The sequence below is a fragment of the Panthera onca genome, chromosome B3 (genome assembly GCF_046562875.1).
Source record: "Panthera onca isolate mPanOnc1 chromosome B3, mPanOnc1 haplotype 2, whole genome shotgun sequence".
NCBI classification, from domain to species: Eukaryota; Metazoa; Chordata; class Mammalia; order Carnivora; family Felidae; genus Panthera; species Panthera onca.
The window spans coordinates 60,420,329-60,446,907 of record NC_138344.1 but is presented as its reverse complement, the minus strand read 5'-3'; the positions used below and the strand labels follow the sequence as shown (position 1 = coordinate 60,446,907).

Genomic DNA, 26,579 nt, shown 5'->3' with positions numbered 1-26,579 from the left:
AGCATTCACTTGGTGGGGTATGACCTTCTGAAGCCCTCTTTTCTTCTGGCACCATGAAGCAACATTGGAAATAGGTTGTTTTGTCAATTGGGTCCTAAAGAAGCTACAACCCTAAGGGTCCTCTACTGACCCACATGTAGCAAGAGCCAGAAATAAGAAAATAAAAGTAGTTTTTTAAGCTACCACGCTTTGAGAGTTGGCTACAATAACCTAACTTAGCCTGTCATGACTGATAAACTATTCAGTGTTGAGCTTATTGAATGACTTTAACTTAGGTACGGTATCAGTCATTATAAGAAAAATGGATTAGGTGGGTGGTCTCTCTCTGCCCTTCCCTCAATCTCTCTCTCTCTCAAAAATAAAAATAAAAATTTTAAAATGCATGTTTAAAAAAAAGAAAATGGACAAGGTGATCTGTACATGTACTTTCATTTTCTTTATTCTTTTTTTTTTTTTTTTACATTTATTTATTTTTGAGAGACAGAGACAGAGCACGAGTGGGGGAGGGGCAGAGAGAGAAGGAGACACAGAATCCAAAGCAGGTTCCAGGCTCTAAGCTGTCAGTACAGAGCCTGACACAGGGCTCCAACTTAAAAACTGTGAGATCATGACCTGAGCCAAAGACCGACTTGAAGTCGCTTAACTGAGCCACCCGAGGTGCCTCTGTACTTTCATTTTCAATGATAATGATGTTAACGTATTTCTAAGGATTAGAAGACCTTTCACATATTCAGGATTCATTTTAGTCTTGCTTTGTTCCCTTTTTCTCTTGGAACCCAGAGACCAACCTGTATTTTTTAAGAAGTTGACTCTAGAAAGGACTTTTGCTCTACAGTAGGGATTGGCAAACTATGCCCTGTGGGCCAAATCTGGCCGTCTCCTGTTTTAGTAAAGTTTTATTGGAATATAGCCATGCCCATTTGTTTACGTAATGTTAGTAGATGCTTTTCTACTACAAAAGCAGTTCACTAGTCATGGCAGAGACCATATGGCCCACTAAGCCTAAATAATATATTTGCTCTCTGGCCATTAATAGAAAAAAATTTCTGACCCCTGCCCTATAGGAATCTTAATTATTAGGAATGGAAAGATTCTAGATGATTTGCCTCAATTGTTGCAAACACCCTAGCTCTTGGAAGTTCACCCTAATGGAATGAAGGCCTTCTTCTGGATCTCCAATCTCCCTTTATTTTGTATACTCTCCTTGAGTCAGTACCACAACTTACCATTCTTGGATTTTGCTTATGACTAAGCAAAGACTCCCTCAGCCCTGATAATCGAACCATCTTGCATATTGCCACCCACATTGTCTTTGTCTAGACCAACTGCTAACAGGTCCATTGATGTGACTCCTGCTTGCTCAGTCAGTGTTTCTGCTTTGTGCTTGTAGCTGATGACAGTTTAACTTGTCATTGTGATAGGGCTTTCTCAGGCTGCATGGAAGGAGGTAATCAGATTATCTCACAGGATGGATATGAATGTAAGATTATGTGGGGAAATAAGGAAACTGGAAACTGTCATCAGTCACACAGCCAGGCCCCAAGACCATGGAACATTATTCATTATGGCTCAGAATTCAGCAGTAACTATAAGAGGCCAATGGCAGCTCTGTCTCCCATTCAGATCTCCCCAACAAAGTTGATAATGCCAGTTAATCTTTATCCAATTTGGCATATCCTGTTAGCATTCTTATTTGGATCATCTAATGGCTGATAGTCTCTCTTAGGTCCATGCTGAATGTTCTTGCTTTTGCTTGGGGTCCAGTTAGTTGGGGCCTGGGAAGCAGGGTCAAATGATCTAAAACATGACAAATTATGATCAAGGAACCACTTGTTGTCTTTTTAGAAGAGGCTGTGAGAATGGCAAAAACTTTGGATTCTTCCAGTAAAGCCATCTTTTCTCACAAGACCCTGTCTAATGAATCCATCTTTTTGCAAAGAAAAGGGAAGCATTAGAGCTAGATACTCATCTGTCTATTTTAGGAATTCCTCGCTTATGTCCAGAGGGTAAGACAGCTGCATATGGGATCTACCAGATCTCACATGCCATTCAGACAGTTGTCCATGTGAGCGTTGTTTAGCAAAACAGTATTGTTAGAAACAGCAGACTCTTGTATAAACAAAGACGTGTTTTGGTGATCTCAAAGCTCAGTTTTCCTGGTTCCTTCAGGAACCAGGGGCTTAAACTGGGAATATAAATTTATGTTTCTTCATGCATGTATGTTTATATAAATGAGTATGTGTATATAGTAGTTCTCTATAGTAGTACTGCTGCTGTGTGCAATTTTCTTTACTTTTTTATTTTATTTATTTATTTTACTTTCCAGAATAAGAAGCCCTAGGTAAGTGGACTGAGGGACTGCCTAGAGACAGGAATTTCTGTTTTTATCTTTGGATAAAGATGAGAAAAGAATTAATTTAGTAGTGAGGGTATATTTTAGGGTCTGATACCAGAGACGTTAGACTTTCCTCTTGTCACCCCATCTCTTTCCTAGATGAAAGGTGGTCAAGTATAGTAATTAAAAATATGGTTTATTTCCCAGATTCACAAATTACTGGCTGTGATCCTGAGCTAGTCCCTTTATTGCTCAGTGCTTCTGTTATCTTATCTGTAAAATGGGGATAATAATGGTACCTACCTCAGAGCTATTGTGAGGACTAAATGAATAAAGAAGTATAAAGCACCTAGATCAGTGCTTAGCAGATAATAAATATCTGTTGTTGTTGTCACTGAGTTCTGTGATACCTGATCAGGATCTTATCCAGCATACAATAATTTCTTGAATCCTTTTTCCATTCAAAATAATATATCCCTCTGCCCTTCCTAGTAGCATGGGCATTTTATTTAATTTTATTATTAATTAATTTTTATGTTTTTGCCTGTATATTTTAATAGGGACACTGTGACGTTACAATGTGAATTCCTCTAATGGAGAGCATTTCTAGTATTTTATAGGATCGTGGGGAAAATTATTTGGGGCACATTATGCCAAGAGGTTGAAGAATCCGAAAAATCACATGTTTACAGACTATTTAGAGACTTGAATGTTTCTCAGCTTCCCTCCGTTCCCAGCCCCCAATTTTTTTAAAGTTAAGAAGCTTCCTGTGATAGCCTAAGCCAGCTCTGTCGTTTTCTTTCTTTGTCTCATAACCGTGTCCACTAATCAGAGTGCCAGTTCACCAGCTGCGTGCCTTAACAGATTCAAGAACAAGGGGACAGATAGTATAGAAATGAGGGGGTGCCAAATTGAGGTTAGTATGGAGGTGAGAGAAGCTAAGAAGGATGACCACATGCTGAAAGGAGCAATGTCATCTCTTTTCCTGATGATGCTATTTCTCCACTGCAAGAAAACTGCAGCAAGCAGGGCACTATAGATTGGCCTGTTGATGACATTGTCACAGGCATAAATAGCAACAGATTTGGAAAGCCAGCTCCAAGCTACTGAGGCTGCTAGGAGATGGCTTTCTAGGGAACAATAACCCCCCACTGACAACCTAATCTGGGCTGGTTTGATTCCAAACTTTGTGTCCTTGGGCAGAACTGGTGGTGGTCTCATTCAGTCTGGCTCTGGTTCAGTGCTCACAAACACTGCTTCCAGGACATTGCAACAGAGCAAGGCTGTGGCAGATAGAGTGCTATCCCAGCATTCACTTCTCTGTTGATATCTCTCATCACATCAGTACACAGCTGTATGGACTCTAGGAAACATTGCAGGTGATGGTTCAGTTTTCCAAGACTTGGGTATCAAATATGGTGCAGTTGATCTACTGTTGGCTCTTCTTACACTTCCTGATATGTCATCTTTAATTTTTTTAACATTTATTTATTTTTGAGAGAGAGAGAGAGAGAGAGAGAGAGAGAGAGAGAGAGAGAGAGAATGCGAGCAGGGTAGGGGCAGAGAGAGAGAGAGAGGGAGACACAGAATCCAAAGCAGGTTCCAGTCTCTGAGCTGTCAGCACAGAGCCCAACATGGGGTTCAAACCCATGAACCGTGAGATCATGACCTGGGCCAAAGTCAGAAGCTTAACCAACTGAGTCACCCAGACACCCTATTAATATGTCATCTTTAACATGTGGTTACTTGCATCATCTTACCTGGACTCATTTTGAACTTTGTCGCAACAAGATTCATGCACCTCCATTAGATGCTGTTGCACAAAATTTTTCCTACTTGAGTTCATCCCCTGCCTCATGATGATCCAGAAGTATTAGAAGATACCTGCTGGGCCATTTTCTCCCTTACCAATGGTCCAAATGAATGGATTGAAATGGTTGTGAAAACAGGAATTGTGCCCCAACTTGAGAAGCTTCTAGGAGCTACTGAATTGCCAATTGTGACTGATGACAGTGTCATTCTGGATGCTGTTTCGTGTATCTTTTAAGCTGTTGAGAAACTCGTATAATGATTGAAGAATATGGGGGTTTGGACAAAATTGAATGTCTACAAAACTATGAAGATGAGTCTGTGTACAAAGCTTCATTAAGCTTGATTGAGAAGTATTTCCCTATAGAGGAAGAAGGGGATCAAAATGTTGTGCCAGAAACTACCCTACCAAGTTAAGGATGGCACTGCTGGGATCTTTAACTTTTAGATTATACATCTGAGGCTTAAAGTTGTGTACTATGTTTGGTGTATGTTTGTCTTACTGTTTTTCTACTAAGAACTTTTAAAAAGTGGTTTGCTATTGTAGCACTTTTTATGACCAAACTATACTGAATAGTTCCAAACTATGCATACTGTGTGAAGCTTCTCCTCTCAGTGGATTTCTTATTTCTATGTGGAATTTTGTGTCTTGGGATGTCCTATAACTAACAATTAAATCCAACCCTTAAAAAAAAAATAACTATGGGATCAGCAGACAGTCGGGGGCTAGAGAGTTCAGGGGAGGGGGCCTCAGGCTTTGTTGCAATTCTAATAGAGGAAGCTGGTACAGGACTTCATACAGACATGGGGATTGTTTTGGAGTACCCAGAGGTAAAGATTGGAATGCATGGATTCTTGGAGATCTTGGTGTAAGATGAGGGGAAAGTTAGCGTTGGTCAGTCATGCTCCTTGGTATTTACCCAAAGGAGTTGAAAACTTAGGGCCACACAAAAACCTGTGCTTGAAATGTTTTAGCAGCTTTATTCTTAATTACCAAAACTTGGAAGCAGCCAAAATGTCCTTCAGTAGGTAAATGGATAAACTGCGGTACATCCGACAATGGAATATTATTCAGTGCAAAGAAAGAAATGAGTTATCAAATCATGAAAAGACAGGGAAAAACCCTAAATGCATATTACTAAGTGAAAGAAACCAATCTGAAAAGGCTACATATTGTGATTCCATCTATATGGCAGGTTGGGAGAGGAAGGAAGCAGTGAATGTGGAGCCTGACTTAGAGCTCAGTCCTATGACCTTGAGATTGTGACCTGAGCCAAAATCAAGAGTTGGTCAGTCAACTGACTGTGCCACCCAGGCACCCCTATCCCAATCATTTTAAATTGTGTTTGTATGACTGTCGCTATGGTGTGTATACATGAAAAATGAAAAATTATATCTATGGCAAATAACCTGTATGTTCATGATATACTATATGATAAAAAGCAAGTTACAGGTTGATGTGTATTGTATGTGTCTATTTCAGTGAAAACAAACAAAAACAACTGTATATCCTTGTATATGTGGAGGAAAGTATGGAATGACATACTTGTTGGATATATTCTTCCCTGTCTTAGTACTGAAAGCTACCTGTTGGATACTTAAATGAGCAGCATTAGGGGTAAGGAAAGGTTAGCTTTTTTTTTCATGTGTTGTATTAACTTGATACAAAAAGTGAGCATTCTTTGTAATTTGAAAAACAGCAAAGAAAAAAAAATATAAGTATGTGTCTGTAATAAGCTTCAAATTCTGGTCATTTAATAAGGGTGTGTGTGTGAAATTTTGGGATGAGATTGTAATTCTCTTTATGTGCAATGAAGAGGTTAATGGAGCAGAAAACTCCAAAAGCAATTAACAAATGGCAGTAGGATTAGAATTTATTGTTTTTGGTAAATTTTATTTAAAAATTTTTTTTAATGTTTTTATTTTATTTTTGAGAGAGGGAGAGAGTGAGCAGGGGAGCAGCAGAGAGAGAGGGAGACACAGAACTTGAAGCAAGCTCCAGGCTCCGCTCAGCATAGAGCCTGAGGCAGGGCATGAACCCACTAACCGCAAGATCATTACAGAGCCGAAGTCAGACTCTTAACCAACTGAGCCACCCAGGACCCCCTAACAAGATATTATTGGAACTCCTAATACTAAATACTAAAGAGGAAATACTAAAAAGGAGACTTGGTAAAGTTTCTTCCACTGTAAAGCAAAATAACAGGAAGTAAGGAAACCATGAAGATAGTTTTAAATTGTAGGGTAATAGCTTTGTGTTTAGCAGATAAGATTTGCCTTTCCTGGTAATTCCATGAGTAGTTAATTTGTTAGCTGCAGGGTATCACGTTGGTTAAGAGCAAGAGCTTTGTTTAGAAGTACTTGGTACCTGTGGCACTTGAGTTTTCTCCTGTGAAAATTAGAGATTGATAATAATAGTAACTATCCCATAGATATATTGTGAGGAGTACTAAATCATTTAAGGTGCTAAGAAGAGCCCCTAATATGAAATAATTGCTAAGTAAGTGTTACTGGTTATAGGGATCTAAAACCCTGGCTTTGAATAAAAACACTTCTAATGAAGTACTAATGGTGCAAAACAATCCTAACAGTTATCTTTAAACAATGGGAGCAGTGCCCAGCACAGTATTTTGCTTTAGTAGGCACTCTATAAATATTTGTTGAATAAATAAATGTAACTTCTTTCACTTGATTTTATTAGTCTCTGAGTAGTTTAACATTACTTCACATATTTCTATTTGTTTTCAGAAAATTAAAAGGAAAAGTACATCCATAGGGTGATAATATGGGTGAATCTCAGGTAATGGGTTCAAGAATAAAAGAAACTTCTATGTACTTAAATATATAGAGTTTCAATAGGGGAATATGGGGCTACTAATTTGTATTTTAAAGAATAATTATGGAGGAGAGGAGTCTGGGAAAATGACAGAGTAGGAAATGATGAAGTTTTGGGGTGATGGTGGGGTGGTCTGGAGCCAAAGGCCAAGAAAGAATTCTTGAAGATGTCTTTGGTGCAAAAAGGTGATTTTATTAAAGCACGGGGACAGGACCCATGGGCAGAAAGAACTGCATTGGGGCTGTGATGGGTAACTGATTATATACCCTCAGGGTGGAAGGGGGTTAAAGATAGAATAAGTCTCTAGGTATTTTGAAAGCAAGGTTTCTGGGACCTTGAGGGGCCAGTTGCTGTTAGGAAAATGCCATTTATTATAATTTAGTAAAACTTCAGTCATGAGACCTTTCAGATGTATATCAGAGGGCCTTAAGCTTGGAGTATGATTGCTGGCATATATCTTGGGGGAGCTGAGATAAAGTTTCCAAAGGAATTTTCATAGGCTAAAGTAGACTTATAGGACCTTGGGGGTCAGGATAATGTTAAGCCAAGATTCCCTTTTGCCCCTAGCAAAGTGTTATCATCAGGCAGCTGAGCTCCTAGAAGGAGGTCACTGCCACTTTCAAGGACTTGTCACTGGGCTGTAGGCAGTAAGGGAATTAAATTTTTCATTTGCCTTTGTTTCCCATATCATCATGGGAAGCACTTAAACCCCTTTCCTTTCTTCTTAGGTTGCCAGGAGTGTCCAAGGAATATCACACATATCCCAACTGGGGTGGGGGAATACTGTTAGCTTGTACTTTTCCCTCAGCTTGCCTTATGCTCCCTTATCAGGAAGCATGAAGAATCTGTTCCCCAACCTAGACAGGGATTACACTAGACAAAACTGTCTGATGTAATGGTTTTTGGAACTCTGGATTTTCTTGAAGGCTTGCATTTTCCAGAGGAAGACTTGAGGGATAAATCGCAGTTAATTTCTGTCAATTTCAGCTTCTAGCACAGTAGCAGTTACCCATTTGTTATCCCCAGCCACGTGGCAGGCAGCTGTACATGGGTCCTGGAGCATCTTGTACACAGCTTGCACAAGTCGGGTGGACAAAAAGGACCCTGTCTTCCAAATATCAGGAATCTGTGCTGATTGCCAATTCCTGCTTGGGATCACAGAATTGCAGAGTTGAGTAGTCATTGTTGTCGCATGTTTCCCATTGTTGCAAGTCCCTCCCCGTACAGCTGAAGTGACTTCCAGGGGATTTGAAGTGACAACTCCCCACTCCACTCCTACTTCATTTTTCTGCTTTTCTCCATTTTGCAGTCAGACACTAAGGACCAGGGCATTGAAAAACAACTCCACACATGGGGAAAATTAGAAAGTGACCATGCGTGCCCAGGGAAAGGCTCAGAAAAGACCACTTGCTAGAACCTTAGGTTTACACCTCAGGCTGATCCTGGCACAGAGATAGCCTACAGTAATCAGAAAAACAAAAACAATAAACAAAAAGAATAATGAGACACAGGATACCCCAGGCAAAGGAGAGAATCTGATTTCTAGAATTACTACATTATTAGATTCAGATGTTCAGTTTTCAATGTAAAAGGTCACAAAGCATACAAAGAAACCTGAAAGTGTGGCCTATTCAAAGGAAAAAAAAATCAACAGAAACTGTCCCTTAAAAAGCCCTAAAGGCAGATATATTAAACAAAGACTATAGACCAGTTGCCTTAAAGATGCTCAGAGAACTAAAGGAAGATGTGGAGAAAGTCAAAAGCCAATGTATAAACAAAATGTTACTCTTCAATCATATATTTCACTCTATTTCATTGGTATGATATGGTGTTCTTTTCATTGCTTTGTGAGTAGTTTATAATTTTAGTTTTGATTTCTTCTTTGATTTAAGGGTTATTTATAAGTGGGTTTCTTAATTTCTTTGCTGCCTAGTTGTCCTTGTACTGCTAATTTTTCATGGTAGAACAATAGGTTGCTCATCATATTCCTTGAGATTCTGCCATAAATAATGCAGTACACACTAAGATGAAAGAAAACCTAATCCTTAGCATTACCCCAATACTTAAGTCTTATCTCCCAATGTATCTGATTTTCCAAATTCCATCTGAATAGCCATGTATTTTCGTTACTCCAAGCTTTACATGTGTTGTTTATCCAACCTAGACAATCATCCCCATCATGAAAATCCTTGTCTTTTTATTTATTTATTTTGAGAGACAGAAAGCATGCAGGCGAGCAGGGGAGGGGCAGAGAGAGAGAGGGAAAGAATCCCAAGCAGGCTTCATGCTGTCAGCTCAGAGTCTGATGTAGGGCTTGATCCCACAAACTGTGAGAGCATGATCTGAGCTGAAATCAGGAGTCAAATGCTTAACCAACTGAACTGCCCAGGCACTTCTGAAAGTCCTTTTGTCTTGAAACTCAGTTCAGATGTTCCCTACTTCATAAAGTCTTTCCAGGTTCTTCAGCCAGCATTCCCTTTGCTTTTTAGGTTCTGTTGAATGTCTTCATTTTGCCCTTCAAGATGAACTCTTCAGGGGCCCCCCGGGTGGCTCAGTCGGTTGAGCGTCTGACTTCGGCTCTGGTCACGATCTCACAGTTTGTGAGTTCGAGCCTCGTGTCGGGCTCTGCGCTGACAGCTCAGAGCCTGGAGCCTGGTTCGGATTCTGTGTTTCCCTCTCTCTCTGTCCCGTCCCCACTCATGCTCTGTCTCTCTCTGTCTTAAAAATAAATAAAACATTAAAAAAATTAAAAAAAAATTAAAAACCATTAAAAAAATTTCCATCTTATTTTTTGCCCCAAGGGTGACCTGTTGCACTAAAAAATGGACTCTCTTAACCTCTGGCTTGAGGTTGGCATTGGACAATGGAAAGCCCTAGCAGGAAATCAGAGGGGAGATCCTTTCCATAGGGTTGTCTTGGTCAGGCCTCGTATGTTTTTGGTTTTGGCCAGGGAGAGGGCCGGTGTCTTCATCATCTTTATATTTTTTGGAAGTAGAATTGTCATAAAATAGTTTATTAGTATCAGATATATACCATAGTGATTTGACAATTATATACATTATGAAATGCTCACCACCATAAGTATAATTACTATCTGTCGCCTTATAAAGTTATTACAGTATTACTGACTATATTCCCTGTGCTGTAATTTTCATCCCTGTAGCTTATTTTATAACTGGAAATTTGTATCTCTTACATCTCCTCACTTATTCCAACCATCTCCTAAACCCCCTTCCTTCTGACAACTACCAGTTCTGTTTTATGAGTCTGTTTCTGTTTTTTGTTTGTTCATTTGTTTTGTTTCTTAGATTTCACATATGATTGAAATCATATGGTATTTGCCTTTTCCTGTCTGACTTAGTTCATTTAGCAAAATACCTTCCAGGTCTATTCATGATGCTGCAAATGGCAAGATTTCATTCTTTTTTATGGCTGAGTAATATTCCATTGTATAATGTATATCATGTATTGATTGATTGATTGACAGGCATAGGTTACGTCCATATCTTGGCTATTGTAAATAATGCTGCAGTGAACATAAATGTTTATTTATCTCTTTGAGTTTGATATTTTCATTTTTATGGGTAAATACACAGAAGTGGAATTACAGGGTCATATGGCATTTTTCTATTTTTAATATTTTGAGAAACTCCATACCTTTTTGCACAGGGGCTCCACACATATTCCCACCAGCAGTGCACTACACATCCTTTTTTCCACATCCTCACCAAAACTTATTATTTCTTGTCTTTTTGATACTAGCCATACTGACTGGTTTGAGGTGATAACTCACTGTGGTTTTGATTTGCACTTCCTCCATGATTAATCATGTTGAGCATCTCTGGTCATTTTTAGGTTTCTTTTGGAACTAGGTCTATTCAGGTCCTTGGCCTGTTTTTGATTGGATTATTTGCTTTTTTGACATTGAGTTGTATATATTTTTATGTATTTTGGGTATTAACCCCTTATCAGATATAGTATTTGGAAATATCTTCTGTTCAGTAGCCTTTTCATTTTGCTGATATTTATTTTGCTATGCAAAAGCTTTTAAGTTTAAAGTAGTCCCAATTTTTTAGTTTTGCTTTTGTTTCCTTTGCTTGAGGAGACAGATATAGAAAACTTGCTGAGGCAAGTTTTTGAGAGAGCGAGAGAGAGAGAGAGAGAGAGTGAGTGCATGTGTGTAGAAGGGGCAGAGAGAGAGGGGAATAGAGGATCTGAAGTGGGTTCCATGCTGACAGCAGAGAGCCTGATGCAGGGCTTGAACCCACAAACTGGGAGATCATGATCTGAGCTGATGTCAGATGCTCAACTGACTGAGCCACCCAGGTACCCCACTGCCTGTGTTTTCTTTTAGTAGTCTTATGGTTTCAGGTCTTATATTTAGGTCTTTAACCCATTTTGAGTTTATTTTTTTGTGTATGGTGTCAGAAAGTTGTCCAGTTTCAAAAGAGGAACCCTTTTACATTGCTGGTGGGAATGCAAACTGGTGCAGCCACTCTGGAGAAACAAGTTCTTCCAAAAATTAAAACTAGCACTACTCTGTGACCCAGCAATTGCACTACTAGGTATTTACTCAAGGGATACAGATGTGCTATTTTGAAGGGGCACATGCACCCCAATGTTCATAGCAGCATTATTGACAGTAGCCAAAGTATGAAATTTATTGTCAAATTGGTTTCCATGCAACACACAGTGCTCATCCCAACAGGTACCCTCTTCAATACCCATCACCCACCCTTCCCCACCTCCCACCCCTCATCAACCCTCATTTTGTTCTCAGTTTTTAGAGTCTCTTATGGTTTGGCTCCCTCCCTCTCTAACTTTTTTTTTTCCTTCCCCTCCCCCATGGTCTTCTGTTAAGTTTCTCAGGATCCACATAAGAGTGAAAACATATGGTATCTGTCTTTCTCTGTATGACTTATTTCACTTAGCATAACACCCCAAAGTATGGAAAGAGCCCAAATGTCCATCGATGGATGAATGGATAAAGAAGATGTGGTATCTATATACAATGGAGTATTCCTCGACAATCAAAAAGAATGAAATCTTGCCATTTACAACAACATGGATGGAACTAGAGGGTATTATGCTAAGAAATTAGAGAAAGACAAATATGACTTCATTCATACGTGGAATTTAAGATACAAAACAGGTGAACATAAGGGAAGGGAAGCAAACATAATATAAAAACAGGGAGGGGGACAAACCATAAGAGACTCTTAAATAGAACAAACTGAGGGTTGCCGGAGGGGTTATGCGTGGGGGGATGGGCTAAATGAACAAGAAACATTAAAGAAGACAGTTGTTGGGATGAGCACTGGGTGTTATACGTAGAGGATGAATCACTGGATTCTACTCCTGAAATCATTATTGCACTGTATGCTAACTAACTTGGATGTAAATTTTAAAAAAATTTGGAATTAAAAAATTATTAAAAAAAGAAAGTGGTCCAGTTTCATTCTTCTGCATGTAGCCATCCATCTGGTCTAATGTGTTATGCAAGTCCGCTGTTTTCTTACTGATTTTCTGTTTGTATGGTCTGTCCATTGATGTAAATCAGGTGTTATAATTTCCTACTATTAGCATATTACTGTCAACTTCTCCCTTTATGTCTGCTGATATTTGTGTTATATATTTAGATGCCCCTGTGCATAGATGTTTATAAGTGTTATATCCTCTTATTTTATTGATCCCTTTATCATTATGTAATGCAGTTCTTTGTGTATTGTTAGTCTTTAAGTCTTTTTTTGTCTGATGTAAGTATTGCTACCCCAGCTTTTTTTTTTTTTTTTTTTTAACTAGTCTTCATGCCCAGCATGGAGCCCAGTGCAGGACTTGAACTCACAGCCCTGAGATCAAGACCTGAGCTGAGATCAAGAGTCGAAATCTTAACTGACTGACCCACCCAGGTGCCCCTCTTCTCCTGCTCTTAAGATTGTCTTTTTATGTTTAATTTTTTGCATAAAAAAATTTTTTTTTACTGTTTATTTGTTTTTGAGAGAGAGACAGAGCATGAGCAGGGGAGGGGCAGAGAGAGAGGGAGACACAGAATCCAAAGCAGGTTCCAGGCTCTGAGCTGTCAGCACAGATCCCAACGTGGGGCTCGAACTCAGACTAGGAGATCATGACCTGGGCCAAAGTCAGAGGCTCAACCTACTGAGCCACCCAGGCACCTAATTTTTTACATTTTAATTATATGTCTCTTGGTGTGGACCTCCTTGAGTTCATCTTGTTTCAGGCTCTCTTTGCCTCTGAGACCTAGATGTCTGTTTTCTTATCCAGGTTAGGGAAGTTTTCAGCTGTTATTTCTTCAAATAAATTTTCTGTCCCTTTTTCTCTCTCTCTTCTTCTCAGCCTCATATAACGTGAATGTTAGTATGCTTGATGTTGTTTCAGAATTCCCTTAACCTATTCTTAGGTGCTTTTTAAAAATCTGTTTCATTGATGAGGAAACTGAGGTAAGGTTACTTGCCCAAGGAGCCAGGCTTTGAACCTAGAAAGTTCCAAAGCCTGTGTTCTTTTTTTTTTTTTTTTTAATATTTTTTTAAAATGTTTGTTTATTTTTGAGAGAGAGACACAGAACATGAGCAGAGGAGGGGCAGAGAGAGAGAGGGAGACACAGAATCTGAAGCAGCCTCTAGGCTCTGAGCTGTCAGCACAGAACCCAATGTGGGGCTCGAACTCACAAACTGTGAGATTGTGACCTGAGCCAAAGTTGGATGCTCAACTGACTGAGCCACCCAGGCACCTCCCAAAGCCTGTGTTCTTAATAATTAAACTATAGGTAGCTGTTTAGAGGAAGAGAAATCATTTTAAGAAGTTTCCCTAATGTTAGGCCCTACTAAAAAATATATTTTACATGAATCCTCTCTCTTTAAATAACAAGCTCCAACCCTACTTTTCTATACTACTACCACAAGTTTGGAGAGAGGATGGGTAAATAGATCCACAAATAGTATCAACCTTACCTCAACCTTTATGTGTGATAAGAAGTGTAAATACAGCTCTTTTTTTTTTAAGTTTTTATTTTCATTCTAGTTAGTTAACATAAAGTATTATATTAGTTTCAGGGGTACAATATAGTGATTGAACAATTCCATATGTCACTACTCTGGGTTATTTTTTTTTTAATTTCTTTTTAAGTTTTATTTATTTAAGTTATTTCTACACCCAATATGGGGCTTGAACTTACAACCCTGAAGTTAGGAGTCACGTGCTCTTCCAGCTGAGCCAACCTGGCACCCCAGGGTTATTTTTTTTAAGTTTATTTATTTATTTTGAGAGAGAGAGAGAGAGAGAGAGAGAGGAAGAGGGAGGGAGACTCCGAGAGAATCCCAAGTAGGCTGTGCACCATCTACGTGGAGCCTGATGTAGGGCTCAAACTTCCGAACCACGAGATCATGACCTGAGCCCAAGTTAAGAGTTGGACACTTAACTGACTGAGCCTCCCAGTCACCCCACCCCTGGGTTTTTTTAATCCAAAATATTATAAAGTGTTTCAAGTACACATGACTATTAATTCCCTATGATTTTACAAGAACAAATTCAGTTTCAGAAAAAGTTTGCTAGGGAAAATTTATTCATTCAAATGTGTTTTAACACACTTACTGTGTGTTGGGCACAAGGCTAGACATTGAAAATTTTATAACTGGAGTTGGTGGGCAGGGCCGCAGTCTGACCTGATGTCTGCCCCCAGCCCACCGCTGGGGCCACAGTCAGACTGGTGTGTGCCTTCTCTTCCCCTCTCCTAGGGGCGGGATTCACTGTGGGGTGGTGTGGCCCGTCTGGGCTACTTGCACACTGCCAGGCTTGTGGTGCTGGGGATCTGGCGTATTAGCTGGGGTGGGTAGGCAAGGTGCACGGGGGCAGGAGGGGCAGGCTTAGCTCGCTTCTCCTTAGGTGATCCACTTCAGGAGGGGCCCCTCTTCCGTGGGCCTCTCGTCTGCGCTTGGCTCCGGAGACTCCGTTCTGCTAATCCTCTGGCGGTTTTCTGGGTTATTTAGGCAGGTGTAGGTGGAATCTAAGTGATCAGCAGGACGCGCGGTGAGCCCAGCGTCCTCCTACGCCGCCATCTTCCCTCTCCGACATTGAAAATTTTAAAATGATATGGTCCCTCAATATGCTATGGGAAGGACTATAGTGACATGCTTTTTACTTTTGTTGTTACAGGTGTTCCAAGATTTGGGAACCGAAGTACTGTCTGGAGCTGCCAAAGGCTACAACATATGCCTTTTTGCCTATGGGCAGACAGGCTCTGGGAAGACATATACCATGCTGGGGACCCCAGTGAGTGTTGGTATTGAAATATATCTCTTTCTGTTGCCACAGCAAGCCTGAATCTCAAATGTCCTTGCTACTGAGAGCTAGAATATGAATTTAGCAGTCAAGTTTAATAAGATTTAATGGGCTCTCTTCTGTATTAAGATTGGGTTTCTTAGCACTTTAATTGAAAAGTGAACTTTGAATAATTAGCCCTTCCTTATTAAACCCTGAAGAACCTTAGAATTTTACAACTCCCTTTGATGAAGCAGACCTTGTCAGTGCTGAATTTCTCATATCATTTCCAAGTTCGTCACTTGAAGCTTTTTAACACCTTAGGAGTGGATGAGACAGACTGAATCTTAAGTGCTGCCTAGGGCTGTGCAGAAATGGGGCTATGTGTTCCATCTGAGTGTTGGAGAGAAGCAGGAGGACCAGCTGCTGGGATGGAACTTTCAGAAATATGAAGGACTTTTGAGACCCTTCCTTTGTCATGGAAAATTGGGAGGGTAGAGGTCCTTAAGCACACCTCTTTGTTTTATGTTTAGGAGTACCTTGGTTAGTTGAACTGGTGGGGCAGGTGGCAAATAACACTACACATGGACATTATCTGGGACATTATTCCTTCTGAAAGATTACCCCCCAGGGGTGTCTGGGTGGCTCAGTTGGTTGAGCATCTGACTTTCGCTGAGGTTATGATCTCACAGTTCGTGAGTTTGAGCCCCATGTCGGGCTTTGCACTGACAGCACAGAACCTGCTTCAGATTCTCTGTCGCCCTCTCTCTCTGCCCCTCCCCCTCTCTCATGAGCACGCTCTCTGAAAAATAAACATTATTTCTTATACCGTACACAAAAATAAACTCGAAATGGATAAAAGACCTAAACATAAGAGAAAGCCATCAAAATCCTTGAGGAGAAAGCAGGCAAAAACCTCTTTGACCTTGGCCACAGCAACTTCTTACTCAACACGTCTTGGAGGCAAGGGAAACAGAAGCAAAAATGAACTCTTGGGACCACATCAAGATAAAAAAACTTCTGCATGGGAAGGAAACAGCAAGACTAAAAGGCAACCAACAGAATGGGAGAAGATATTTGCAAGTTACATATCAGGTAAAGGGTTAGTATCTAAAATCTATAAAGAATTTATCAAACTCAACACCCCAAAAAAACAAATAATCCAGTGAAGAAATGGGCAAAAGACATGACACTTTTCCAAAGAAGACATCCAGATGGCCAACAAATACATGAAAAAATGCTCAACATCACTCATCATTAGGGAAATGCAGATCAAAACCACAATGAGATACCACCTCACACCAGTCAGAATGGCTGAAATTAACAACTCAGGCAACAACAGATGTTGGTGAGGATGCAGATAAAAAGGAATCCTTTTGAATTTTTTTTTTTTTTTCAACGTTTTTTATTTATTTTTGGGACAGAGAGAGACAGAGCATGAACGGGGGAGGGGCAGAGAGAGAGGGAGACACAGAATCGGAAACAGGCTCCAGGCTCCGAGCCATCAGCCCAGAGCCCGACGCGGGGCTCGAACTCACGGACCGCGAGATCGTGACCTGGCTGAAGTCGGACGCTTAACCGACTGCGCCACCCAGGCGCCCCAAAAGGAATCCTTTTGGACTGCTGATGGGAATGTAAACTGGTGTAGCCACTCTGGAAAATAGTATGGAGGTTCCTCAAAAAAATTAATAGAATTACCCTGTGACCCAGCAATTGCAGTACTACGTATTTATCCAAAGGATACATGTGTGCTGTTTCAAAGGGGCACATGCACCCCAATGTTTATGGGAGCACCATCGATAATACCCAAAGTATGGTAAGAGCCCAAATGTCATTGACAGATGAATGGATAAAGAAGATGTGTGTGTGGATATATATATATATATATATACACACACATACATACCACACACGCACACGATGGAATATTCCTTGGCAATCAAAAAGAATGAAATCTTGCCATTTGCAACAATGTGGATGGAACTAGAAGGTATACTAAGCAAAATTAGAGAAAGACAAATATCATATGACTTCACTCATGTGGAATTTAAGATACAAAACAGATGAACATAAGGGAATGGAAGCAAAAATAATATAAAAACAGGGAGGGGGACAAACCATAAGAGACTCTTAAATATAGAGAACAAACTGAGGGTTGCCAGAGGGGTTGTGCGTGCGGGGATGGGCTAAATGAACAAGAGGCATTAAAGAAGACAATTGTTGGGATGAGCACTGGGTGTTATACGTAGAGGATGAATCACTGGATTCTACTCCTGAAATCATTATTGCACTGTATGCTAACCAACTTGGATGTAAATTTTAAAAAAGAAATTAAAAAAAAAATCCAGCTACCATTTTTTTTGTGGAAATTGGGAAGCTAATCTTAAAATGCATATGCAAATTAAAGGGTCTCAGGACGTCCAAAACAATTTTGAAAAAGAACAAATTTGGAGGTTTCATACTCCTTGACTTCATCATTTACTAGAAAGATAAACTAAATAAGATTGTGTGGACCTTTTATAAGGATTGACATATAAATCAATGGAAGAAAATAGAAAAACAAACTCTTAAACTTTCCACAAGTGTGCCAAGACAATTCAATGGGCAAAGAATAGTATTTTCAAAAAATGTTGCTGGGACAACTAGATACACTCATGCAAATGAAAGATGCTAGAACTCTACCTCATAACTACAAATAATTCAACATCATTCATAGATCTAAATTTAAGCGTTAAAATTGTAGGGTTTTTTTGGAAAACAAAACAAAATAGAAGTAAATCATTGTGACGTTGAATTAGTCAATGACTTTAGATATACTGCACCAAAATCACAAGTGGCAAGAAAAAAACCCCCAGATAAATTGGACTTCCTTAAAATTAAACATTTTTGTGCTAAAAATAATAAAGTAGAAAGACAACCTAAAAAAAAAAAAAACATTAAAAAAAAAAGATTACCCCTGCTGCCTTGGGCTCAGCTCATTGCTACTATGTCTGTGGTTTAGTGTGACTTTATATATTTGAAATTAAGAGAAAATGCTGACTACACCACGGGTATAAAAGCTTTAACCTACATACATGTTAACAATGGGTCTAAAATGAAAAAAGAAGCTACTTTTCCCTAAATGTGTGCTTTATTTTATTTTATTTTTTAATTTATTTATTTTGAGAGAGAGAGAGTGTGGGAGGATGGGCAGTGAGAGAGGAAGAGAGAATTTCAAGCAGGCTCTGCACTGTCAATGAAGAGCCCATCGTGGGGCTGGATCCCACGAACTGGGAGATCATTACCTGAGCCGAAATCAAGATTCAGATGCTTAGCCCATTGAGTCATCCAGACCCCCATGTGTATTTTATTTTTTAATTTTTTTAATGTTTATTTTTGAGAGAGAGAGAGAGCTCAAGCAGGGGAGGGGCAGAGAGAGAGGGAGACAGGATTCGAAGTGGGCTTTGCACTGAAAGCAGTGAGCCCAATGTGGGGCATGAACTCACAAACTGTGAGGTCATGACCTGAGCCAAAGTTTTCATTCAACCAACTGAGCCACCCAGGCGCCCCCTAAATGTATATGTATAGTTCTCTATGTGTAGGGATAGAAGTGTTTTGGGAGGGCCTGCCATGGTAAATAGGTTTATCCAAGAAGGATGTAATCTTTATTGCATGAAAGCAGGTACCTGTGTTTGTTAGCTTCTCCACTCTTCCTTCTTACGGTGGTGATCTGCCTCTCAGCTGGTACATTCCTCCCGTGAGTGTCTCCTGAGAGCACAGGCAAATAGAATCTTCTACATACTTCCAGTGAACCTGCCTAAAACGAAGAGGTAGCACAGGGAACCCATGTGCCCATCCCCCTGCCAACCTTGGTTCCTGGTTGTTGTGGGAGAGCTTCACTGTAAGTGAACAGTAATGCTTTCCTTTCTTCTCTTCTCTAGGCCTCTGTTGGGTTGACGCCACGGATATGTGAGGTATAGATTCTATTTTGACTAGATCCTCTCAAAGTACACCTCCTTTGTACACTCCCTTCAGTGAACTCCAACCCTCTGGTTTGTGCAGGGTCTCTTCATCAGGGAGGAAGACTATGCCCCACTGCCTTCCTCTTGTAGGATAAAAGTAAGGTAAGAACCTGTCAGGCCCTAGGGCCTAAGATATTTCCGTTTCTACTCCAAATTGTAGCATGTTCAGCTGTCCTCTCTTTGCTTCAAGAGTCATCTAGAGGGATGGAGAAAAGTCACAGCAGAAATATTTTGCAGTATAGAGTGATGAGAAACATACTTAGATCTTTGGGTTGTAGGAATCTTAATTCCTATCCCCAGGCTTAAACAGGTGTTTCCTGTGGACCAGCTTGCCCTGGCTATCTGGGTTCCTTTTCTTCACTTTCCTTACAGTTTAACACCAGCTGTTGGAATTTCTCTTGCAGCTCCAGTAGGTTGTTCTTTGGGTCAGTAGTTCCTAAGCTCTAGTTCCAAGACAGTGCTGATTACTCCCATATGAAGTTTTAACCAGCCTATAGCGAAAATGTTGGTGCAAGGTTACCAATTGCCCTTAATTTTTGGTATTCTGTTTTTTTGGTGTTCAATGTCCTTTTTAAAAAACATGAGACATAACTCATATACCATAAAATTCATGCCTCCAAAGTGTATAGTTCAGTGATCTTTTTTTTATATTTACAAGGTTGTGCAGTCATCCTTACTAATTCCAGAACATTTCATCATCCCAAAAAGAATAAATGCCCTTTTTAAAAATTAAGTGATAGTGAACATTATTTATACATTTTTTTAAGTTTCAAAGTAAAATTTTTAGACATGTATATGTGTGTCTGTGAACATGTACATATTTATTGGCCATGAAATCTGGGAACCACTACTCTGAGAGACATCTGGGATTCCTGTGTCCAAATCTGGGAAGGTTAAGAAGAAACAGTTTATAAGAATGTGCATAGTGTTCAGCTCTGATCTGGAGCCTTTTTTTCTGGTCACTGGCTTCACAGGCAAACATCTGTGTTCTGATGAGGAAGACCTTTCTGTGAGGTTTGTTTTCTTTTCTTTTTTTTTTTAATTTAATTTTTTATTTATTAAAATTTACATCCAAATTATGTTTTCTTATTTAACAAAATCTTTGCTGATTTTAATTAAGAGTTGTAGCTATTTTGTTATTATTTTAAAGATTTTATTTTTAAATAATCTGTACATCCAGCGTGAGGCTTGAACTCACAACCCCAAGATCAAGAGTTGTATGCTCCACCAGCTGAGCCAGCCAGATGCCCAGCTATGTTGTTATTTTGAAAAGGAATGAAATGCTAGTAGATACCTATAAGATACAGCATATGTTAACCAGAATTGCTGTGTATAAAACAGGTGAAATGAGAATTGTCCTACTTAAATTAGGGGTAGGGACCAGAATTTTATTCATTTAACTGTCCTCATTGCTCAACACTGGCTCTCAAGATGCCATCACAGAATAATAAGAGCTCAAAGATCATATTTGAAAATCACTTAAGAAATAAGCCTTTAGACTTTGCGGTATGGTGGCCTGATCAAGATAAAGGCTGGTGGCAGCATCCTAAAACCATGCTGAAATAGCCTCTTGAAGGCTAAATTTGAGTCAGCGCTGACATTGTAAACCTAAGACTGTCAAGTGATGACAGCTAACGCTAGCAGCACAATTGTGCACATGTAGAAAGAGACTCAGTGGGGCTCCTTGGCATGGCCAAGGTCTTAGAGTGTCAGAGGTAGAACTGGATCAAGAATTAGAACCTTCTGATTCTTGGCTTAGTGTTTCCCCTACTTTTTTCCAAATCTAATATGTTGCCTTTTTTTCACAATGTAATTTTGAAAAGATGTCCCCATTTTTCAAAATGTAATTACGTGCCTTGTTCTACATGTCTTTAGTTTTCTGGAAATCTATAATGAACGAGTGCGGGATCTGCTGAAGCAATCTGATCAAAAAAAGTCCTACAGTCTGCGGGTCAGGGAGCACCCAGAGATGGGGCCCTATGTACAAGGTGAGCCACTGTGGTCCTGGAAGTCTGAGACCAAACTGAATTCTGAGAAGCTTTCCTAATGGTCACTGATTCATATAACAGATGTATAGTGAATACTTACTATGTGCCACCTGCTGTACTAGATGCTGGATATATAGCAATAAACAAAAAAGACAATCCTGCCCTCAGAGGCAGGCTTACAATCTTGTGGGGGCTCAGGCAGAAAACAAACAATTAAAGTAGTGATAAAAAGCTAATAAAAAATAAATAGATGTCATGATGGAAAAGAGCATTGGGCAGTGTAGGCAGTCCATCTGCATAGCGTGGTCAGGAAACACTTATGTGAGGAGATTCAGAAGCCAGTCATGTGAAGAATGGTGTAGCAAGGGGAAGAGTGACTCAGGTAGAAGGAGCACTGTGAGCAAAAGCCCTGAGAGAAGGGCTGGGTGATTACAAGGAGACCGATATGTCTAAAGCATGGTGGATGAGAGGGAAAGTGGCATGGTATAAGGTTGGGTCTGTGGTGCCAGGTCCAGCAGGGCCTGGACTGACTCCCAGGTCAGGCATTCTCCTTTTCTGAGTACTTTGTCTTCCACTGGTGGTGATAGGGAAATGAGGAGATGTCACACATAGCATGGGTCAGAACTGCTTCCTCATTGAGTGCTGATACTTGGTGTTTGGTACCATTTGTCTTATTCCATTAGGCTAGGTCTTAATATTAAGTAGAAACAGTTGTGTTCTTTTGTGGAGGAAGTTTTTACCCTTTCAGGCCGCTATAAAAAAATAACACTCAAATTCTATGCTCCTATTCCTTCAGAGATATGCTAATTTAATTCCTGACAAAAGAGAGTTATATCAGACATCAAGAGTTGGTCTCTTCTTTGACCAGGGCATGACCGGTGGAGGTGTACCAGTCACTGATTCTGCTACCTTTGTCTTTTCCCAAATGTTCCATCATAAACAGCAGCCTGGAAACAACAAAAATGCCATTTGCTTTCCCAAGAGCCAGTGGAGTTTACTCTGTAAAACTGTGTGGATATGTATTTCTGTGTAAAACAATACTTTGAGGGCAGACCAGGAGTTGATGCAGTAGTGTCACAGTTTCTCACCTTTGTGTTTTATTTTAATGTGTGTGTGTGTGTGTGTGTGTGTGTGTGTGTGTGTGGTGGGGAAGTAGAGGAAACCTCAGACACAGTCCAGGTGTTCCCATTGCACAAAGGCTAAAATGAAGCTACAAGAAGCTAGGGGATATTCCCAAATCACACAGCTCACTGGGGCATGGTTGGAACTGGGAACATTGCCTAGAATAGGAGGAGATGAGTGGGACAGAATCCTGTACATCAGGGAGACCTGTGATCATAGATTCTTTGATTGGCATTGCACCTGAAACCCGGAGAAGGTAGGAACTTATGCATAGTCATTCAGCTTGGGTCATATACCCAAGGTCAGTGACAGGAACTGGACTGAAATCTCAGGGCTCTTTTGGATACCTTCATGGAGTGAACCCTCAGGGGGAGGGGGGATGGTTGGTAGGAAATAATTCTAACCCAGCAAAAAGTCTCTTAGCTCCTTTGGGTTACATGTTTCTTTTTTTTTTTTTTTTTTTAATTTTTTTTTTTTTAACGTTTATTTTTGAGACAGAGAGAGACAGAGCATGAACGGGTTAGGGGCAGAGAGAGAGGGAGACACAGAATCTGAAACAGACTCCAGGCTCTGAGCTGTCAGCACAGAGCCCGATGCGGGGTTTGAACTCACGGACCGTGAGATCATGACCCGAGCCGAAGTTGGATGCTTAACCGACTGAGCCACCCAGGCGCCCCTCCTTTGGGTTACATGTTTCTTAAAGTTGATTGGCATTTTCTCAAATCATGACAAATAAAGGTCAACATTCCTCCCATTTCTCAATGAAGGAGCCTTGAACTTAAGTTGTACAGAACCAGCCTTGGAAGCTAAGACTCTGAATAGTCACACTGAATTATTATTCCCCTTACTACTCTCTGATGGCATTACAGCAAACTTTTTACTTTTAGTTTTTTAAACATTTGCTTTCTTCATTTATTTACATTATCTGCCTACCTGCCTGCCTATATACGTGTCTGTGTACCTCCATCTTTGGGCTCATACATTCTGTGAATGTGATTCCAAAGTGGAAAGTGGTTTCTGCTTTGAAACCAATTCTCTGGGAATTTATTGAGTACCTACTAGATGCCTATACTATTCAGGGTGCCATAGGAAATATGAAAATATAAGAACTTACACTTCTAGTTCAGAATTGTGAGCTGAAACTTGAGAGTTGTCTAAATCAAAGGAAAGGAAGGGGGTAGCCCATTACCTTCCATTAAAAAGTTTATTAATTAGATGACAGAGTAAGTTCAAATCTGAAACGTACAAAGTTCTGCCCAAAGCACACATCAGAGGCTAGTGGTTATAGGGTCTGAAGTATTATCTAAGTGAGAAAAGGACAGTATTATGTTTTTGCCTTGGCCTTTATCTTAACATAAAGGGATAAGGTGCAAAGTAGAAGGTGTTGGAGGTAGGTAATTGGGTTTCTGAAAAAAAATTTTTTTTAATATTCTATGTGTTCAATCTACATGTTTGTTTTTTTTCTTTTTAATTCTTTTTTTAAAAAAATTTAATTCTTAAACCTTTTTTCCCCTTGCCTTTCTGCACTTACCAGGACCTCTGGTACCATATTAAATTAAAGTGCTAGCAGTTTTTAATCTTGTCCCCAGAGGAAAGCTTCAACATTTTACCATTAGGTATGATATTTGCAATAGTGTTTGTTTTTAATAAATATTATTTATCACATACTTATAAAAATATAGCAAAAATATAGGACCAGGTTTTTTAAAAAAATTTCCAATCTATGGCAAACCAAAACCTTGATAAAGTAAAGATGAATTAGGGGTGCCTGGCTAGCTCAGTTGGAGGAGGATGCAACTCTTGATCTTGGGGCTGTGAGTTTGAGCCCCACCTTGGGTGTAGAGATTAAAAATAAAATCTTAAAAAAAAAGATGAATTACTAGAAAAATGAGAAAGACATCTTGAATATAAGCTCAAATTCTTTTTACCAATTCAAAAGATATAAAATCACTTGTCATATTGTTATAAAAGTTCTTAAAACTCTCATTTCTGTTTCTTTTTTTTTTTTTTTTTTCTCATTTCTGTTTCTATCTCATTACATACTAGTAACAATTTGAGAACTGGCCCCAGTCTTTGGACCAGCTTTGAGAAACATTGCCATAGCAGATTAAGGGAATTCTCTTTTTTTTCTAAAAGTTTTACAAGAGTTTTTTTTATTTTTTATTTTTTGAGAGGGAGAGAGAGCATGAACGGGGGGGGGGGGGCAGAGGGAGAGGGAGAGAGGGAGAGAGAGAGAGAGAGAGAGAGAGAGAGAGAGAGAAAGAGAGAGAATGAATCCCAAGCAGGCTGTGATCCGCCAGCACAGAGCCCAATTTGGGACTTGAACCCACGAACCATAAGACCATGACCTGAGCTGAAACCGAATGAGCCACCCAGGCACTCCTAAATTTTTTGTTTTTTAACTTTGAAACAAATTAAACTTTTTATAAAGTTGCAAGTACAGTGTAAAGAACTTTTTTTCTTGAACCATTTGAGAGTGAATTGCGAACCTAATGACCCATCTCCCCTGATTATTTTAGGGTATTTTCCCTCCATTCCTCCAAATAGGAATGTTCTCCTGTATAATCACAGCACAACGACCGAAATCAGGAGATTAACTTTGGCATGTTACTACCATCTAATCATGAAAACCCATTTAAGTTTCCCTAACTATCCTGATAATTGCCCATTTGAGAATCACAGATTGCATTTAGTTTGTCTCTCTGGGACTCTTTAGTCTGGAAAGTTTCCTTGGTCTCTCTTTAACTTTCATGAACTTTGACAGCCATCAAGTAGTATACAGTTTTAATGTGCCCCATTACTTATGATATTTAAGGTGATATCTGCCAGCCTTTTTCACTCTGAAATTGCTATTTTCCTTTTGTGATCAACAAGTATTTGTGGGGCAGTACTGTGAAATCATGTACATATCCCATCGTCATCTAACTTTCAATTTATTTATTTCAGTTTAGATTCATGGTTTCCTATTTTATCCAATGGGTTATCTTCTTTTACTGTGATTTTTTTTATTTTGATGCACTCAGGAATCCTCTTTGAGTACGCTTCTGTGACATTTTGACACATCACTGTTATTTTTTTGAGCATCTCCTTGTTTTCTAGCACAGAGATATTCCAGGCCCATCTACTTTCTTTGCCTCAGTCTTGGAATCAGCCATTTCTCCCAGGAGTCCTGTTCCTTTTTAGTGGAGAAGAATATTTAGAAGCTAGGGTCTGGGTGCTATGTATGCCCAAATGTCCCTCTGAGTGGACAGAGCTAAGTAATCTGTGTTCACACCAGTACCTTTAATTGCAGTCCAACACAGCACAGTTCGTTCTGGATTTCTCTCTTTTCATATTTGTAATTCCTTTATCTAACAGGGGAGATACTTCTTTGATCTACCTTCCTACATGTGATCTGTCTCCTTGCCATTGCTGTCCTCTTTCTCATGTGGGTGTCCACCTCGTGCACATGCTGGGCTTCTTGAGTCTGCTGTTTAATGACCCTTTATCAGTTGTGGATATTTTTTAGTCGTTATTTATTCTAATATTGCTTTTTTTCCACTCTTTTCCTTCTATAACTCCACTTACAGGTATGTTAGACCATTTCCTTATCTGTGCTATGATTTTTACCCTCTTGTCTATATTTTTTATATTTTGTCTTTCTGTGCTTTATTTTGGGTATATATGATTCTGACCTATGTTTCTACTCACTTTTTTTTTCAGTTGTATCTAACCTGCTATTAAGCTTAGATATTGAATTCTTATTTTCACTGTAGTACTTTTTATTTCCCAAATCTCCATTTGATCCTTTCATTACAATTTCCAGTTTTCTGTGAAGTTTTATAATCTTGCTTTTAGTTCCTTGAAAATAGTAAGCAGAGTTACTTTAAAGTTACCATAACCCCAAGGTCTGAATTTTTCTTGCATTTATATTGCCTATTATTATTTTTTAAAATTTTTATTTAAAAAAATTCTTTTATGCCAATACCATGCTGTCTTGATGATTACAGCTTTGTAGTAGAGGCTAAAGTCTGGGATTGTGATGCCTCCTGCTTTGGTCTTCTTCAATATTAATTTGGCCATTTGGGGTCTTTTGTGGTTCTATACAAATTTTAGGATTGCTTCTGCTTCGAGAAGAATGCTGGTGCTAGTTTGATTGGGATTGCATTGAATGTGTAGATACCTTTGGGTAGTAGTGACATTTTAACAATATTTATTCTTCCAGTCCATGAGCA

At 39.5% G+C, this 26,579-nt stretch overlaps 1 protein-coding gene and 1 pseudogene across 7 annotated transcripts in view; both read left to right on the top strand.

Moving 5' to 3' along the window:
- STARD9 (StAR related lipid transfer domain containing 9) overlaps positions 1-26,579 on the top strand; it is a 120,451-nt gene that overhangs the window by 33,705 nt on the left and 60,167 nt on the right. For 6 of the 7 annotated variants that reach the window (XR_013556265.2, XM_078448539.2, XM_078448544.2 and 3 more), the window contains exons 4-7: positions 15,150-15,266; positions 19,175-19,207; positions 19,296-19,357; positions 21,131-21,243. Coding sequence is in view for 6 of the 7 variants with exons in the window: in XM_078448539.2 (XP_078304665.2) it covers positions 15,150-15,266; positions 19,175-19,207; positions 19,296-19,357; positions 21,131-21,243 (325 nt within the window). In the remaining variant the exon portion in view is untranslated. Of the gene's footprint in view, positions 1-15,149; positions 15,267-19,174; positions 19,208-19,295; positions 19,358-21,130; positions 21,244-26,579 lie in introns of those variants that run through there. The other variant, XM_078448540.2, reaches the window with a different exon arrangement.
- Positions 1,438-3,833, top strand: LOC144616494 (importin subunit alpha-1 pseudogene; annotated as a pseudogene).